The 19,215-nt window shown below is 50.5% G+C and overlaps 1 protein-coding gene across 1 annotated transcript in view; it reads left to right on the top strand.

Moving 5' to 3' along the window:
* The first annotated feature begins 381 nt into the window (after positions 1–381).
* Positions 382–19,215, top strand: part of TRAM2 (translocation associated membrane protein 2) — a 76,338-nt gene continuing 57,504 nt past the window's right edge. The window contains exon 1 of the mRNA XM_070586225.1: positions 382–680. Within this exon, the coding sequence (XP_070442326.1) occupies positions 561–680 (120 nt within the window). The 5' untranslated portion in view covers positions 382–560. The remainder of the gene's footprint in view (positions 681–19,215) is intronic.

Below are 19,215 nucleotides of genomic sequence, written 5' to 3'. Positions count from 1 at the left end.
GGCGGCCCGGCCACCCCCGCCCCGGCCGGCCGCGGCCTCCCGGGCCCTTCCTTCCCGCAGAGGAAGGAGCGGACGCCGAGGAGTGGAAGCGCGGGCCCACTTCCTGTCCGGGCCGGGCCAGGCCGGGCGGCGGCCCCGCGGCCTGCTTCCTCGGCGCGGGAGGCGACCCGGCCGCAGCGCGCGCGCACGCGGTGGGGCGTGGGGCTCGGGGCTCGGGGCTCCCGGCCGCGCGCGGCCCCGCCCGCCCTGCGCCCCGCCCCCGCGCGGCCCCGGCGGCGCGAGGGTTAAGTGCGCGGGGGCGGGGCTTGCGGGCCCGGCGCGCCGAGGGCGGCGCGGGGAGGGGGCTGCGGCCGGGGGCGGTTCCGGGCGGCGGGCCGGGGGCGGGGCGGGCGGAGGAAGGGGGCGGGCCCCAGAAGTTGTTGGGCGCTGGGCCGGCGGGCGGGCGAGCGGGCGAGTGGCGGCGGGCCGGCGCGGGCGGACCGGGCCGGGGCTGGAGAAGTTTGCGCGGCGGCTGGAGAGCGCAGGGTGCGGGCCCGGCCGGCCGCTGCGCGCCCGCTGCCATGGCTTTCCGCAGGAGGACGAAAAGTTACCCGCTCTTCAGCCAGGAGTTCGTCATCCACAACCATGCGGACATCGGCTTCTGCCTGGTGCTCTGCGTCCTCATCGGGCTGATGTTCGAGGTGAGCGAGGCTGGGGAGGGGAGTGCGCCCTCGCGCGCGCCGCCCGCCTGCCTCACCCCTGCAGGTCCCCGGGGGCCTCGTCGGAGCCGGGCCGCCTGGCTGCCTCGGACGTTAGGTGCAGTCCCGGCTTTGTGCGCTCTCCCCCCTTTGGCCTCCTCGTCAGCCCCGACACTGCCCCCGCTCCGCGCCCTGCCAGCCGGGTCCCGCTCTGCCGCCCCCTTGGGCAGCCGCCGTCCGCTGCAGCTCGCTCTCTCTGCAGCCCTGAATCCTCAGCCTGGCCTCGAACCAACCGCAGCGCTGCCACCCTGGCCCAACGACTGGGGTTTCCTTTCTGGTGTCCGGGAGCCAAGCCCGGAGACTCCCAGACCCGCAGTCATTGCACAACTCTCCTCCCAAGCGGTGGCTGCCAGGTCTTCTGGGCTTTTCCAGTGGGAAGGACCCCGACCCTTTTCCACCTCCCGCCCGGTTGTCTGGGCCTTTTGCATCCTCCACTCTGGGCCGGGCTGGGTGTTCACGTGTGGCCCCAGCCCGACCCAGCTGTGCTCTTCGGCCGTCCTCCTGCCTCCCTTTTTTTCCGCTCTTGCCCAGAAGGCCGGTTTTCATATCCCCTTTATCACTGTGTGGACTGTCCCTTTAGAGGCGTCTGTGGTGGACGCAGAGCTCTCCCCGGTACAGCGGCAAGGAGAGGGACATGGATACCCTCTGCTTTGGGGGGAAAGGTGATTCTCCCGTCGCCTCGGGGTGGAGGAAGAGGATGGGGTCTCCCCGACAGCAGCGCTGGTGTGGGCCTCAGAGAACAGGGGGTCATGATCCAAGGGGGCCGATGGAAAGGAGTCCCTACTGTGGAGAACCAGCGAGAAAACGTGATATGCAAAATGGGAAGAACTGGAGGAAACTGGGTATGGGGCTTGCTGTGGTATATCTTATCTCAAAAGTGAGATAGGTGAGTGACACTCCCCTCACTCTCAGCTGGTCCCCTGGGAGGTAACGCCTTGTCCTCCCTCTGGTTGGGCTGCTTATCTGCGTTCTCAGGGATGGCTTAGGAAGCTGTAACCATTTATGAACTGCTTGGGGATGGAGGATTCCTAGCCTGGCTAATTGCTCCTCCTTGTGTCCCTCTGTCTCCTCTCAAGGATGACAAGGGTCCTCCTTGGCTGGTGCAGCTGCCCTCAAACTGGCAGCATTCTTGCAGGGGCCCAGTCAGTTGGATGTGCAAACGTGTCCTTGGCTGGGCTGCAGGGTCTGTAGGAGGTAGACCTGGGACTGGCAGCGGGGTCTGCGCTGCACCTTTTGTGCGCGCCCCTTTTCTTCACTCCGTCTTCCTTCTTGGAAGCCAGACAGCTCTCAGGGTGCCTTTGAAAGGGCTTTGTCAGTAGGATTGGCCCTGTGTCCCAGGCCCTGCTCTGTCACTAGTCTGACGCAAAAACTGACTGCAGCCTCAGTTTCCCCATCATTAAAGAGTTTAGTAAAACCTGTCTTCCCCACAGCGTTATTGTAAGGTTTAACTGAGATCATGTCAGCAACAAAAGCCGCAACAGATCCCACAAATGTGAAAACTGTCCCCTGCTTTGTTATTATTGATCGTCATAAAGGCTTAACGAACTAGGAGTTAGTTTTGTCCAGCCAACACCCTCAGTATCTGTTTGCTGCCCTCCATTCTAAGAGGCCTCCCAGTGCCGTGTCACCAGTCTTGGAGGGTGTGGTTGGAAAGACACACGTGACAGCTGTAGACCTCACAGCCACACGCTCGCTCGCAGCCAGCGAAGTCTCTTGCCCAGCCTTATGGCTCTCTCTGCTGCCCTTCTGGCATCTGTTAAGGTTTGTGGCTGTACCTGCTTCATCTTTGCTCAGAAAGAGCTGCCTAGTGTTTGGGCTTGGTCCCTCCCTCCCTCCCTTCCTCCAGTCTTTTGGAAAGGCCGATGCGTTAAACTTGGAGCTTGGTGGGAGTTGAAAAGTGCGTGGAGCCCTTCCTCCCAGGACCTGACAGAAGATAAAGACCCAAGGTAGAAAAAACAACCAAAACGACTGCCTGCCCTCTTCCCCCTCCTGGGACTGGAGTGGGAGTGTGGGGGAGCTGGCTGGAAGGCCGGCAGGCTCCCTCCTCCTGAAGAGCCTTAGACCTGCAGTGGCCGTGCTTACCAGGTTGTCTCCTCTCCAAGATGCGTGTTGTGGGATTGTCGGTGTGATGTGTGCTGGTGTGGGAGAAAGAGGGCCGTGCCCAAACCTCTCTGATGAAGGACACGTGTTCTGCTGTGTTAGGCACATAGTAGGTCCTCCTGGTCTGTACCCACCAATTGACCCTCCACAGAGATAGGTATTTTGTGGGAACTCAGGCCTTTGGAGTTCTGCCCTCCCTACTGAATGAGAGTAGAAACAGCTCAGTTACTTCTGGAGACCTCAGAGCAACACATGTGGCCACCTGCACAGTTGGAGGAAAGCTGGGGGTGGAGGGGCTTCTTAACCCAGCGCAGGACTCACTAGATATGACTTGGGGTCTTCTGGGTTCTCCCTGGAGGTGTGGTGTGTATGTATGTGTGTGTAGGGAGGCATGTGGGGGGCAGTCCTGCACTTAACACACTTTTTCCTGGAAGTGAGGACAGAAGGAGGCGGAGAGGGAAGGGGGAGGCAAGGAGAGAGGCCGGCAGGCTCTTGGGTTTCTAACTTGGGCAGGGCTAGGATTCCTTCATTCAGAAGCGGGAGTCAGGAAAGCTCCATTAGAATTCTTCCCACACAGAGCCACTCTCCTGGCCACTCCTCCGTCTGTCTGTCCGGGGTCCCCTGCCCTGTTCATTGGGCCCTCTCCCCTCACCCCAAGCAGCTACAGCCCTTGCATCCTAACTGGTGCCCCTTCCTCAAGCCACACTCGTCAGCTGGCCAGCCTTCAGAGGGGCTTTCGTTTCCCCCTGAGGGACCCCAGGACTCCAGTTCTGTCCCCTGGGAGATGATGACTCCAAATTCCTTCCCTTGGGACCACTTCCTTTTGGGAACACACATGAAAGGGGGCCCCTCCCTCCTCCTTTTGGTTTAGTTTTGGGCCATCCTAAAGTTCCTCCTCCCATTTCCAAGGCAGGGGCCAGATACTTCTCCCTGGACCCAGGTTTTCTTTCCGTCTCGCAGGCTGTTTGGAATAGAGCTGTTCTGTGCGGCCACAGCACTTGGCTAAAAAATGTCAGGAATGTGGAGCTTTATTTTCCCCCTCCTTCCCTTCCAGCTTTCTCTTTCTTAACTCTGCTTTCCGGAGAGGTGGTGCAAGGGGGAGTTTCTCCTCCACAGTTTATCCTTCAGCCCTGTCTTAGGTGGAGCCCAGCCAGACCTTCCTTCAGGGTGTGGGCGGCCAGTCGATGTGTGTGTTGCCCGTTTGGGGCATGTGTGTCAGATTTGAAAGCAGCCTTCTCCCTCCCCTTTCTCTTCGCTCTCCAGTGTCCCATTCAGTGCCACGTTTCAAACTGAAACGGGCAGGGGAAGAGGAAAACTCTCATTAGCCAACAGAGAAGGAATAAAAGGGGGAGCATCGAACCGACAGGAGCAATTATACGTTACCTCTAAAATGTCCTTTCGAGACAGAAACTTTTTTGTTTGTTTTAAAGCTCGTGGAAGGCTCTGCTGGCTTGCAGCAAGGAAATGCTTCTACAATTCTGGGCCCATTTGTAGGTTTGGTTTCTCTTTGGTCTGTGATGACTTGAGGGTTTAGGACCTAGAGGAGTTTTTGGGTAGTGGCTGGTTTTTGCTTTTTAATTGTTTCGGAGGCAGATATGGTAGAGCTGCCTTTTCTCCAGGAATTACCTTCTTCCCTGTTCCTGGCTCCGTGATTGACTTGTCAGGATGATATGTTGGCAGCTTATACAATGGGATCCCAGTGCGTCACAACCTGTGAGTACTTGGGTTCCGTGGCACCAGTTCACATCCTTCCGGACATACCTGTAGCCTGAAATGAAGCTGCTGGTCCTGACTCTTAATATTAGTGTTACAAAACAGTTCTGCTGAGATTGTGTTAATACAAAGAGGTGTGTAAACGGCACAAATGTGCATCTGTGGATGCAGGTTGTCTCTCTTCCACTAACTTCTAATGTGGTTTTAAAGACATTCCTTTACTAGCTTTTACAGTTCCTGACTTTATGCATCTTCCTCTCCAGCATCTCACGTGGTCCATCAGTTCTAGAGAAATTAGTCAGGGGAAACCGAGAAGGGTCCTTTAGTCTCTTGGGTTCCCTTGTTCTGTGGTTGGATTCTGCACGCATTGCTCAGTGATCTGACAACAGAGCAGAAATTTGGAGCTGGTTTTTCTCCTGGTCAAGCCTCACGCATAACCCTATCCTGTAGGGTGTAAGGGTGCATTGGTTATCCCTGTTCCTTTCCTTGGCAAAAATGTCGTACGCAGAAAGGTGGCGTTGATCAGTTAGTGAGTTTTAAGCCTAACTGCAGGGTGAAGACTGATCCCTGTAGAAATGCCCCACACTGTGCCTGGCGCACAGACACTTAATCTGTGGTCTCAAGAACCACGCTGAGGACCACTGTTCCTGGCTTCTTTGTAGGGTCTCTGAGGACCTGTTCACCATCAGACTGGCTCCTTGGGCTCCCCCGCTGTATTTCCTTTCAGATGTGACATGTTTTGCCATGAGACCTCTCCCCAGGTTCCTCAGTGCTGGCTGGCTGCTCTCCAAAGGGGGTGATCGCTCTGTGTTGAGCCCCACTTTCCCCAGGGAGGCGCTCAATGGACAGCATCTGTTTTCTCCTCGACATCCATCGTATTAGAACATGGGCGAGTCTTGTGCTGCCGTGTCAGCTGTGTGGAGGAGGGAACGGCTGCAAGCTAAGTAGGGGCCACTTTTCTCTCGCTCCCTCTGATGTCTCAACCCTCCAGCTCTCGTTTCTTGGGGGCACTGTTCAGACCGGTCGCAACAGAGCGCCTTAGTCCTGGCTGTTTGTGGAGGAACATGTGTTGCCATGGTGCAGACTTCCCTCTGGCAGGCATGAGCTCCTTTTTGATCTGCTCCATCGTGGTAGGGGCCCCAGAAATCACTCTGTGGCCCAGCTGACGTACCTCTCGTTCCCACCCTGATAAATGACGAAGCCAGAGGGTTGATAAGACGGGATTAGAGTTCCCAAACTACAGCAGGGCTTTCTAATCAGCGAGAGCACCATTAGCAGGCTTTGGTGGGAAACTTGGCTGATACTATCTCTTAACCTTTTTATCCAGCTCTGTGTATCTGGTATCTGTTGGTACCTAATGGTTAAGGAAGGGGGAAAAAAAGCAAAAGAAGACAGTAAAACTATTGACGTGGCTCCTGTCAGAGCCCTTCTCATTTCAGGAGCAGACCTGTGTCTGTACACGGTCTATGGCTTTGCCTGCTTTACCTCCACTGTCTGAAATGTCCCGCAGTGGAAGAGAACCAAACCTAACTTAGTCACAACTGGTTAACACTGCAAGTTAACTGTGTGGTTTAAAGAGCTTTGCAAGCAGATCTTCTGGACAATGTCGGTTCACATGGCTTTCCTTGCTTTTCAGCAGAGGGAATGGAGCCAGATTGCGGGTTGCGGGGCTCTGAGGCTTCTGGAGCCCTCCAGCAAGTTTGTGGGAGCCCACGGTCGGGTGAGGTGCTGCTCTGAGCCACGTTGCCTCTCGACAGCTTCCCTCACTCGTCTGGAGGGGTTGGCAGCACGTCCCATCTGTGAAATGCCTCGCTCGCCTCACCCTGTAATCTGGATGGTTTATGGGGGTTGTCATACCCATCCAGAGCCTGGCTTCCAGAGGAGAGACTTGGCCAAGGACCATCCGCTCCGAGCTAGAGACGGAGCCAAAATAAGAATTCAGCACCGTCTGGCTCACATTACGGCTCAGCCCCGGGGCTTCCACGAACAGGGTGTCTACAGGATGCCGCCACCGGCTGTTTTATTTGTCTTTGTCTCAGTGGCATCTGTTTATTACCTGGAAGTAATGTCTGCAGGTCATTGTTCCACGTGGAGGCTTTTCTGCCAGGAACAATCATAGAAATTTGCATCTCCCTTGTAGGAAGGGACCCAAATGTGTGACTCGTGTGAGCACAGGCTAATGGACAGAGGCTTTACCTGCTGTTAAACCTGTGAGAAGAGCTGCCTGTGGCTGTTAGATTGTCACTGCCCTCGCCATCAGGTTAATACTGTGGCTGGAGCTCAAGGGCACATCTTTTCTTTGCAGTTTACAAGTTTAAGGGCTAAAGGGAAACCTCAAGGCATCTACTGTGTTTATAGGAGAGGAAAATAAGAGCCCTAGAGGTTGGGAGATTTTTCCAGAACAGTGGAGTGAAGTTTTGGCAAACTTGGGGCTTGAGTCCACATCTTCTGACTCAAATCCAGTGCATTTTCTACACATCTGCCCCCTGGAGTTCTAGATGCTACCTTTGGATGCCAGTGTATGTGGAGAAGCCTTGAAATGGGTCTGTCTTTCTTAAGCGTGCTGTGCTCATTTATTTGGCAGCTGTTTATTGAGTGCCTGCTGTGTGCCTGTGTGAGCTCTGGGAATGCAGCTGAATAAGGTTGGGTCCCTGTCCTCACAGAGGTCACAGTGCAGTAGCTTAAAGTTGATAGACTATTTGTGGATGGGAGGCAGAACTTGCACTTGATGTAAGTGGCAGCTGCGTCTTCCAGGCTCACAGACTGTGGGGCCTCAACTTCCAGCCATTACTATTGGTGGAGGGGGTGCTTTATTGAACTGAGACCTAACACCTTGAGGGTGGGGTTGTCAGAAGTCAAAGGGCGAGAGTGGTGGCCACTCCTAGCCATCTTGTGAGGCACAGCTGGTACTCGTGTGCTTTACAGCTTTACGAATAAGTGAGCTGACCAAAGGCAGTGGGGGGGTGTGTGTGTGTGTTTACGTGTTTGTGTGCAGGTATGAGTTCTAGCACTAGGAGGCCATTACTCCTTGAAACTGTGGTTGAGGTTAAGGAAAACTCTTTGATATGGTTTCTTAAGATTTTTGCCATCAAACTCCAACATGGTCTGTGATGTTCCTTTTGGGTTGGTGGGGGTAGTGATTATACCTGGGGTGAGAAGGACATAATCTTTGGAGCCTCAGTTGCCCCGTAGGGAGAGGGTTTCTTAGTAAAGCTCCCGAGTTTTCCAAGGGCAGAGTATTATTAGCTTAATCAATTTGTTCCTTCATCTTTATTATAAAGGTGTGGAGAATCTTTTTACAGAGAATTTTAAAAAGAGACTTTTTGGCAACCCACCATCATTATGAAGACTTCTGTAGCTTTTGGGTAGGGGGAAGTGTGTGTCTACCTGCCACAAAGCGTAAAGATGTAATTTTTGCAAACATGCCCCTGCTTCCCCTGTTGACCACCCCACCTGGCTTTGAGGAGCCCAGGATCCTGCTAGTCCCTCTGCAAGTGTTTGCAGTCTGCTCTGTGTGCCTGCGGCAGTGCCGGAATCTGCCAAAAGGCAGCGCTGAGAGTCAGTGAGAATGTGGCTTTAGGTGGAGAGGTGCCCGGCATGGGGATGTATTATCAGTTCCTTTCCCGGAGGTTCAGAGCAGCCTGGGGGCTCCTGACCTGGAGGGGCAGTCCCAGGATAAACAGGCCTTTCCCTCCAGCAACTCCTGGAGACCTGCAGGAAATCGCAGGGCCCGCTTCACAATGCCTGGTTTCCTGCTGAGAATTCCTCGGAGCTTGGAGCAGAATTGAACTTTTCAGACCCAACGCTTGTGGAGTTGAGAGGGTGTTTAATTTGTAGCCTAGCTTTGGACTGGGTCAGTTTTTGACCTCGATGGGCAAGGAGTAACCTGTTTGTATGGATTTTGTGACTCTTGTTTGGGAGAGCGATGTGGAAGTGGAAAGGAATGGTCGATAGCTTATTTGTTTTGTTGTTAGTTGCAGTTTGGTCTCTGGTTTGGCATGAAGTGTGAACACGTGCTCCTCTTCCAGAGTTCTGGAGGCGTGAGTTGTGGCCTGGGAAAGGAGGTGCGTGGTGGAAGGGGTGAGGACCTGGGGGCCCGGATTCTTTCCTGGGCTCTGCCACTAAATAGCTGTGTGGCCCCCACGAGCACCGACCTGGGCCCCCCTTGCTTCCTGAAGGTGTCAACCGTCCTCGGGCTCAGTCTTGCCTTCTTAACATGTTATGCAGAACAGGGCTGGAAAATGTGTATAAAACTTAAGCTGCCAGTCAGAAATTGGGACGAGAGGGGAGGAGGCAACATCCTCCCAGCCGTATTGGTTTAGGGTTAGTCAGAATACAGTTGCACTTCCATTTGGTTAGTGGTGCAATTTCTAATCTTGGTTTCATTTCTTATTTGAGTTGAAGTCAGGTTCTAGCCTAAATTTGGGTTTGACAGATAATACAGCTTAGTGGAACCAGTGGTGGGGATGGAGAAAATCCATATATTAGAAAGGAATCTTCTGGGGTGCGGGTAGGGGGAAGGCTTGGTTTAAGATTGTCACGTCAGGGCCAAGACAAGATGTCTTCAAGGCCCACCATGGGACCTGGGAGGAGCAAGGAAAGGTCACTGCCCTGCACAGAATGGCCCATGCCTTCTGCTCTGTCGAGTCAGGTCTTATCATTCCAGTCCTCTGAAGTGGTCTGGGGCCCTGGGCTTGAGTGTGTTTTCATATTCAGTGATATGTTCATTGCATACACAGATTCACTCATCTGTGGCTTATTTTTTTTTCAGATCAATAGGGTGAGCCTAGTGTCTGAAGCCTGACCTCTGATCTGCCACCCCCCACCCCACACCCCCCACCAGTGCTCTTACCGTTTTGCCTGGCCGACTAATACCGTTATTTCTACAAGCTCCTACTTCATTTGGAAGCCCTCCTCAGTTACTCTGACGGCGTGGCATGCTGTCTTCCTCAAAGTTATGAGAATGGGTTAAAAACAGTACTGGGGTGAGAAGATGGTGTGAGGAGAGGCATCAGTGCTAATTACATTATTCTGAAGTCTGGTTTCAAGTAGGAGTTATCCATCATATGTACTGTTTGAAATAGCACAGTATTTGACTCACCAAAACTAGTCTACACCTGTGCCATCCGTTAGGTCACTCCTAGCCACGTTTGTCTTTTTAAATGTAAATTCATTAAAATGAAATGAGATTAAAAATTCGATTCCTCATTCACACTAGCCGCGTTTCAAGGGCTTGGTAGGGCAGATCTAGAACATTTTGATCATCTCAGAAAATTCTCTTGGGTAGTGCTGGTCTACACTTGCTTTCTGAGTTTTTGTTTTTTTGTTTTTGTGGTAATACGTAATAAGGGATCCTTGTGGTGTGGTCTGTTAGGGGACCGTTAGAGGCCAGAGATTGCATCGGCTGAGGTCCTGGCCGGGAGCTGACTGCCTGAGTTTGTATTCTGGTTTTCTGTGTCCTAGCAGTGTCATCTTGGTAAATTATTTAACATCTCTGTGCCTCAGTTTCCTCATCAGTAAAATGGGATAGTAATATGTCATAGAGTTATTGGGAGCATTAGAAATGTTAGATTAACATTTCTGTTAATACAAATACGGCACATAGAAGAAGATCTGGTATGGGCTAAGAACTCAGTACGTGTTGCCTATTGTTGTCGTTACATTTGAAAAGCGTTAGGGTGATACCTCGACTATGTGGAACTCCCCTTTGTGGCTGCCCCATCCATTTGGAACATAGCTGAGAAGGAGGATGCAGGGGAGGTCCCAGAGCTGCCCACTGATGGCCCTCCACTTGCAGGACGGCACCCTGATGCTGTGTACGCCATGCCTGGGCTGGTCCCTCAGGCCATTGCTCAAAGCCTACCTATACTTGCTTTACATACAGTTATGTGAAGCTTGGTTGTCTGGTTGCCAAGATGACAGAAGAAAGAATAAGTTAAATGGGAGAAGTGGCTGGGGTTGGGGGGGTGGCTGACAGCTGGGAGGGCTATCCATCATCATTATTATTATTATTTTCTGTTTTTTTTTTTAAGATTGGCACCTGAGCTAACACCAGTACATAGTTGTATATTTTAGCTATGGGTCCTTCTAGTTGTGGCATGTGGGGTGCTGCATCAGCATGGCCTGACGAGCCGTACCATGCCCGCACCCAGGATCCCAACCAGTGAAACCCTGGGCCGCCGAAGTGGAATGTGTGAACTTAACCACTCGGCCATGGGGCTGGCCCCTATCCATTATTAAATACTAAAATGTCATAAGAAATGAAAAAAGGACATGAATACCTGGTGTGGTTTAGAATGTCGTTTAGAACAAACAGCTTCCGTCAGTTTTGAGGTTATTATGACAGACTAGTGCAGTACTTGATCATAACGATTACCAGTAGTTTCATGAAAAAGTAGAGGATATGCAATATACTCAGAAAGATTTTAGAAAGATTTCCATCCACAGTGATTAAAATTTCAATACGTAAATCTTTAGCAATATGGAAAATTTGACTGTGCAAAATGATTCAGCCCCAGACATTTCTGGCAAGCCAGTTTTATAGCACTGAAATAAAAGGCAAAGTTGGTCTGCTATACAGGGCTCTTTATTAATCAAGAAATGTGAAAGAAACACTTTTGACATTCTTATCATCCACCCTGGGAAACGTCTTCATTCAAAACTATTCACTACCTGGCGTTTCAATTTTCTTTCTTTCTTTTTTAGTCATTCATTACATACACCTTCTCTGTGCAAGACACTGAAATCTGAAATGGAAGCTGGCTAATGTATTTGTTGACACGACTTGCTGTACTGTGGTCATTTTTGGAGAAGGAGACGCTTCTCAGCTACTGTTCTTGAGCTTCTTGGGTCCAGATACTCCAGGCATGACAGCTGTGGCCTTGTCAGATTGTCATTGGACACTTACCACACCGTTAGCCTGCGGCTTGTAGCGAAGTGTAACTTGACCAACGTTGTTGGTCTCTGGGTCCCACTGGTGGGGTCGTTGCTTACATGGCCCAAGGGATGTGAGTCTGGCCTAAGCTGGTTCTAATCTCTTGCCCCTTCATTCTACAGACATTGAGTGAACAGTGCTTTTGTGTGAGGCGTTGTTCTAGATGCTGGGAACACGGGAAAAGGACACATTCCCCAATTGCAGGGAACAACCTTACCATCTAGTAAGGGAGACAGGTAAAAGGAAACAAGTACTTGATGATGAGTCTCCAGTTGAGCTGCCATCTTGGTCTTCTGTATCCAGCACACAGTGGTGTTCACTAAGTAACGGTCTGCTAGAGGGGTGCTTTGGGAACATGGAGGAGGGGCTCCTAGCCCACAATAGGGGTGAGTGGATGCTGGGTAAGGCCAGGGAGAGAACAGAATGGGGGGGGCACTAGACAGAGGGATCAGCTCATCCTTGTGAAGGCACAGAGGTGAAGAGGGCCTGGGGCTGGTGTGGAGCATCTGGCTCGTGTCCTAGGATGCTCTGGAGGTGGAGCAAAGAGGGGAGGAGGGACCAGATCATGGAGTGCCTTGTAGGTCATGCCAAGGAGTTGAGACTTTATCCTGGAGGTAGTGGGGAGCCTTTGAGGAGCTCTGGGCAGGACACTGACATGAGGAGTTAGCTCTGGAGACTGCCCGGAGGGTGAGATTGGAGATGAGCAGTCTGGTCAGAAGGCTGTGGCTCTGATCCACATGAGAACTGCCCCCTGCCCCCCGAAATTTCAGTCTCCACCCCCAGCCAGGAAGTCCTCCCCGGGACCCCCACACCTGGACTCTCTAGTGTGGATTCAGAGACTCCTGGAACGGCAGGGCCCCTCCCTCCCAGCTCTCCTTCCACATGCGCTCTGTGGACACTCAAGTGGCTGGGCTGTTGTGTGGGGCAGGCGAGGACAGTTAGAGCTGGGAGAGAGAAACAGCTTCTCCTCAGATCTGGTTGTAACTCGAGGCGCACGGCGATGCGGGGCTGCCCTTGAACATGACTGTCATTCTGTTTTTCTGTCTTGTGTTGCCTTTGCATGACTTTATCACTGAAGTGTCCTTTGGACTTATTAAAAAGGTAGTTTTGCATCTCATGTGATTTCTGATTTTTTAAAAGTAGGGTTTCAGCTGCATGGAACATCTTTTTCCTCCACCTTTTATTTTTTTTAGCTAAAGAAGCCGTGAAGAGGCTTGCATTCGAGTTCTGTGGCCTTACCTAAGGAAGCTGGTTTTGTTCCAGTGTTTGAGGTGGGGTTGGTGGAGGGAGGTGGGACACACACTTCTTTTGGGGAGGCTTTTCTAGGGATAGGTGGTGGCGGGAGGCACATGGGGCGTTGATTGGCAGACCGGGGAATGTGGGCGTGGCCTGTGTGTAGCTTCCCTCACCGAGTTCTCCAGCCCTCCGTCTGTACTGAGTCTGCCCATATTTGTCAGGGAAGACCTGGCGGGTGTCAGTAAATAATTCTGTGAAGTGAGCTTGACAAAATGAGGCCTAGCTGATCCGTCATGTGCGTTCTATCTCTAAACCTTCGCCAGACCCCTGGAAACATGCAATGAGATTTTCCCACGGTCTCATTTCTAGTTCCCTAGTTGAACACCTGGGGGTCTTCCTACCAAGGCCTGTTGGTGATCCCCCCACGATTTCGTTAAACACCCTGTACCCCCATGAGTGACTGTAGTTTACATTGTCTCCAGAAGATGGAAAGAAAACAAAAACCCACAGTCGTCACTTCTCCCTTACCTCGTCCCCCACATCTGCTCCCTAAGTCCCGTCAGTTTTACCTCCTGAATTGTCCCCATGGCCCCCTTGCCCTTACTGCTCTGTGGCCTTAGCTCAGACCCTTGACATCTCTCACCTGAAATGTAACAGTGGGTCCTAACTTGGTCCTCAGCCTCTTGTCTTGTCTGCCCTCTGGTCCTTCTTCCACACAGCTGCCACTGCTTGGCCTCAAACAAGGAGTCCATTGTGGGTCTCCCTTACTTACACGCCTGCCATGGTGCCCACCTGGAGTCTGAGCTGCTTACCACAGCCTTCAAGGCTCCTCCGAAACCTGACCAGCCTTTGTCCTCCACCTCCTCTGCTCCTCACTCAGGCCCCGCCTCTGCCCTGACCCTCATGGCAAACCACACACCTGTGGTTCCTGAATATTCCCTCCTCTTTCCTGCCTCCCTGCTTTTGTTCATGCATCCCCCCGCCCCCATCTTCTCTTTGCCCCTGTCTTACTCCTACTTCTCCTTCAGTGCCTACCTCTGATGTCGCACAGAGACCACCTGCTCAGAACGCTTCCCTGGCCCTCTTCCCTGATAGAGGGCATTGCTCCTTTCTGCCCGCCTCTGTGTCTCTTGTTTATTCACTCAGCCAGACTTAGACTGAGCATCTGCTTTCTGCCAAGCACTGTTCTCGGGGCCAGGATAAAAGATGAAAAGGTGAAGATTCTGCCATCGCGGAGCCAAGAGTCCTCAGGGAGGTGACAGTGTCATTGCTGTCCTTGTGTGTATGAGGTGCAGTGTGAGAGTCAGGGAAGGGAGCATAACCCCCCTGGGAGGATGAGGGACAGTTGATCTGAAAAAGGAGAAGTTCCGTCTGGGCCTTGAGGGCTGAGGGACATTGGCCAGGCAGACATGCTGGGGAGAGGGTGTTCCAGGCAGCAAGAGGACCTGTGTAAAGAACAGAGATGTGGGGGCAGTGGTGGGGGCGGTGTGTGTGGCGGGTGGCTCTGTGTTGCCAAAGTTGGGGGGCAGCAGTTAAGGAAGGAAGTGATGGAAGATAAGTCTGGACTGGCAGGCAGGGTTCAGGCAGTGGAGGCCCCTATTCAAAACTTGAATTTGCTCCTCAGCTTGGGTAATAGGGAGCCATTGAAGATTTCCAGGCGCGGGAGGGACATGATCATATTTGTACTAGGAAGGTCCTGGGCGGTGGGGTGCGGCCAGGACCTTGACTTGCTCTGAGCCCCTGAGAGGAAGGGTTGCTGCACGTTGTCTGTCTCCCCGGCACTCCTCTACCTGACGCATGGTTGATGTGCACTGATCGCAGATGGTCCAGCGCATGTGCAGCATCGCGTGTGTCTTGAGTTGCCTTCTGCTGCTGCTGGTCGTCTGCAGCTTTTCCATCCATGCTGTTCCTTCTGGCTTCTCAGTAACTCGTGAGAGATGCTTATGAGCACCTTAGGGATGCTGGTGACTTCAGCACCTGCGCACTGATAGAGAACCTAGAATCTTAGTCCTTTAAAGCTTAAAAAAGTTTTTTGAATAGGTGATATTTGGCAATACAGTCACATTGTTCAAAAGTCAAAAACATATACAAAGGAATCCATTGAGCAGTGTCCCTCCCCCACCTCTACTCATGCAGCTCTCCTCCGCTGCCCCCAAGTAACCAGTTTTATTTATTTTTATGTATCCTTCCTGGGCTTATTTATGCCAATACAAGCAGCTATAAATGTATGATAGATTTTACGTGTGTTTGTATATTCCAGCTCCCTTCCTTATGCAAAGCGAAGTGTATTATCTGCACTGTTCGCACCTTGCCTTCTTTCGTTAACAAAATATCCCAGAGATCTTTCCACGTCAGCACACATAGAATTTTCTCATTCGTGTCTGAGGTTGCGTAGGCAGCCGTTGTGCAGGTTCAGTGTAATCCATTTGAGCAGTCCCCTTTTGATGGACACTTGAGTTGTTTCCAATCTTTTGCTCTTATAAACAACGCTGCAGTGAATATCTTGGTGGGCATGTCATTTTGTACCTATACAGGCATGTCTTGTAGCATATCACGGTTTTTAGTGCCCCCGCCTCTACAGGGTGTGGCCTCGTCACTCTCCACTGCCTCCTCCAGGGCAGCAGATGGTCCTGCTCACCGTGGTGTCTCCAGTACCCAGCACAAGGCTTGGCATTCTGTTGGTTCTCCTGTAATATTCTTTCTGTAAATAAGTGGTAAAGTAGAATTACCAACTGATAGCCAGTTTTCAAAGAATTTTTTTGCGTCTTTAATTGAGATATAATTCATCTATCCTAAGATTCACCATTTAAAGTGTACAGTTCAGTGGCTTTTAGTATATTTACCATGTTTTGCAACTATCACCATTATCTAATTCCAGAACATTTTCATCATGTCCCAAAGAAACCAAATAACAGTCACTTCCCATCACTCCTACGCCTGCCAACCACTAATCTACTTTCTGTCTGTTTGGATTTGCCTATTCTGGACATTTTATGTAAGTGGAATCATATAATATGTGGTCTTTTGTGATTGCCCTCTTTCACTTAGCATAATGTTTTCAAGGGTCATCCCTCTTGTAGCATGGATGAGTACTGTGTTCCTTTTTATGACTCAGTAATATTCCACTGTATGCAAATACCACATTTCGTTTATCCACTCGCTAGTTGATGGACATTTGGGTTTTTTTTACCATACTACATGAATAATGCTGCTATGAACATTCATGTACAAGTTTTTGTGGGGCCATAATATTTTCATTTCTCTTGGATATATACCTAGGAGTAGAATTGCTGGAAATTTTAATATGGAACAGGAACCAGCACTGAAACTATACTGAACAGTTTGTTGTTTTGATCTGGAAGTTATATCTCAGCGCCAGCATTGTGAATATTGCTCATTATTATCCAGGCTTCACACAGCAGTGCTGGCTCTTGAGAGCTGTGTCTGATAGACTCTGTCCCAATAGTCAGCTGTGATTCAGAGGCAAATATTGTCAGAGTTTGCACAACAGAATTTACTGAGTTCTTACTGTGTGTGCTATGCTAACTCTATGGCAATGACAGAATACACAGGACACAGCTCTTGTTCTAAGGTCATCATTCATTTGAAACAACCCAAATATCCATCTATATTGAACTGATTAAGTAAACTATGGTATAGCCATACCATGGAATACTCTAGAACTTTAAAAGAGGATAAGGGCGATCTTTATGTATTGACATGGACTGATGTCTCAGGAAAAAAATACGTTGTAGATTAGTACGTACAGAATGAGCCCATTTTAATAAAAAACTTCTGTTTATATACGCACACGCAAAATCTGCAAAGAGCACAGCAGACTGTCAACATCGATTATGTCTCTAGAAGGTAGGTTATGCAAGACTTTAGCTTTCAGTGTAATATGCTCTCCTTTTACAATTTTCTTACAGTAGGTATGTATAGCTTTTAAATTCATTTAACTTCCCCCAATACTATTTTGGAAAAAAAGGGACCTGAGATAAGACTTATATCTGAAACAGTACATATCACTGTTGGCTATAACACTACATGTCAGCATTTGACTAAATAAATGCCAAATAAATCCGTGCTGATATAGTGGTCTTACAAACGGTGTAAGCCCAGGGCTGAGAGAGCTTTGAGGTTCTGGCCATCAGTGAAGCTTCATGAAAGAAGCTTGGCTCGGTCCTTAAAGGATGGTGACATTTATCCAGCACTTCACAGTTTCTTGAGTCAAAGAAAGGTCTGGAGTGCTTACCTTGTGCCAAGTACTGTCATGAGCACTTGACCCAAATTCTCTCATTCAGTCCTCACTGTCACCCCATGGGGCAGATGCTGTGGTTACTCCAATTTTACAGATGAGAGCACTGAGGTTTAGAAAGACTGAGTAACCTGACCAGGCTCCCAGGGGCCGTAAATGTCCTTCCCCACAATTCAGAGCCCATCCCTCTGGCTGCAGAGTCCAGGTCCTGTACTCCGTTTTAGAGGGAAGGAGACTGAGGCCTATAGAATTCAAGAAACTTGCCCAAGATCACACAGCCAGCGTCTGTCACACAGCCAGGTAACCCGTCATCTCTTACCCTGAGGTTTCCCGAGTTCCAGGCTGTTGAAATCCCTGGGGGTGGCCATGGGAGGTGGGGAGGTTGGTCACAGGGGTGTGTGAAACTCTTGGTACCGTGCCCTCTTTCTTGGAGATTCACGTATCATATACACTTGTTAAAGTGGCGACCAACATTTCTCAGACTTTCTGACCATGTCTTTCACACAGTATTTAGGAACATGCCACAGATGTCACTTTGCAAAACGCCACCTTCCCATTCTGTAAGGAAGCGTGGGTGAAGGCGGGTGCATGAACAGCCCTCTGTCTCTCTCCTTTAATAAATGAGAGTGCCAGCTCTAAAGGCTGTGACTCTTCGTTGCAGTAAATCTTCATTCACTGTTGATAACAGTTACCTAATTAAACCCACCGCATACTTCTTACACTCAAATTATTCAACCCACGCTCCACCAAATTTCATACAGTGAGTACTGGAAGTTTCTGAGTGTCACCACCTTTTTTTCCTGTAAGATGTGCTATTATTGTTTTGCTTTTTTAAATTGTGGTAAAATATATGCAACATAAAATTTAGTATCTTAACCATTTTTTAAGTGTACGGTTTGGTAATAAGTACATCCACATTGTTGTGCAGCCAATCTCCAGAACTCTTTTAAATTCATTCCACAAACAGTTGTTGAGCACGGACTAATTGAGGGTGCCTGGGACATGGGGATGATTGAGATGAACTCCCTGCTCAGGCTAATGAGGAAGATGGGTAAGAAAGCCCTGGTTACAGTTTAGTGTGGCCAGAGTTGTGAGGTGCTCCTTACGGGACTGGATCCTTGGGGGGCTTCTGCACCTCGGGATGGGACACATTACCACCCGGTGCTTCGGGCTCCTCTCCAGGCTTATTGTTGGCTCCCTGCTGGCTGCTTGCTGATTGTTTCTCACCCTGTCGCTCCCTGGAGTCATGCCACCTCTGCTCTCCAGAGCCCTGGGGAGAAGTCCTTGGATTTTGCCTGTGTGAGAGCCGAGTCCATGTGGCCTGGGGTGGGGGCGGGGCAGGGTGGGAGAAGGGTGCCACTGCCAGAGCCAGAACTTCACCAAACCCCAAATCAATGGTTTGCCCAAATATAGTATCCCAGACCTTCCCCCTGTCATGTTTTAGCTAAATATACTGTCCTTCAGCTTGCAAGCTCAGCTTCCTCCAAGAATGGTTTCTGGGATTATTCCTAAGTGCCTTTTCTCCATTTTACTTCTAAAAAATGACCATGATGACGTGGCCGAAGTCCCAGACTAGGGGCACGTGTAAAACTAAACAGATTGGAGAGGACTGGCTCCACATCGCGTTTGGTTTTGTGTATTTCCACGGAGACCTCTTGAAAGTGAAAAGACACTCATGGCATTTCTGTGTGGTGCCTGGAGCTCCTTACAGAGAAGGAGGTTTATGATGATGCTTAGCTCGCAGGCCCTCCTTCCCTGATAGATGGAGCGCAGGGGTTCCAGGCGCCGTTGCCCCGGCCATCTGGACGTGTACCCTGGATCTGCATTTCGTCTTACCGAATAGGGCTGGGCTCGTCAACCCCGTGGAGTGTGTACAGGTTAGGAGTGCAGGCTTTGAATTCAAACTGCCTGATTCTTCCCTGGCTCCTTCGCTTCTCTGGATAACTTGATGAAGTTACTTAACTGCGCCCCAGTTTTTTTGTCAGTAAAATGGCAGTGAACATAATTGTGCCTACCTCATTGAGTTTTTGGAAGGATCAAGTGAGCCAATAATGCAGGCACAGCATCTTTACAGGTCCTGATATCAAGTAAGGATTCAGTTGTTTAAGTGATTCATGAATATTAATTAATTCCGTGACTATTGCCACCATCATTAGGCAGCCACTTTTCTACACCTCTCATTTTCATATTGTAGTTATGTAGAGTCTGTACATCCTCGTGCATCCATCCCACACTGG

This window comes from Equus przewalskii, chromosome 19 (assembly GCF_037783145.1).
Source record: "Equus przewalskii isolate Varuska chromosome 19, EquPr2, whole genome shotgun sequence".
In the NCBI taxonomy this organism is placed as follows: domain Eukaryota; kingdom Metazoa; phylum Chordata; class Mammalia; order Perissodactyla; family Equidae; genus Equus; species Equus przewalskii.
This window is presented reverse-complemented; position numbering and strand designations above follow the sequence as displayed.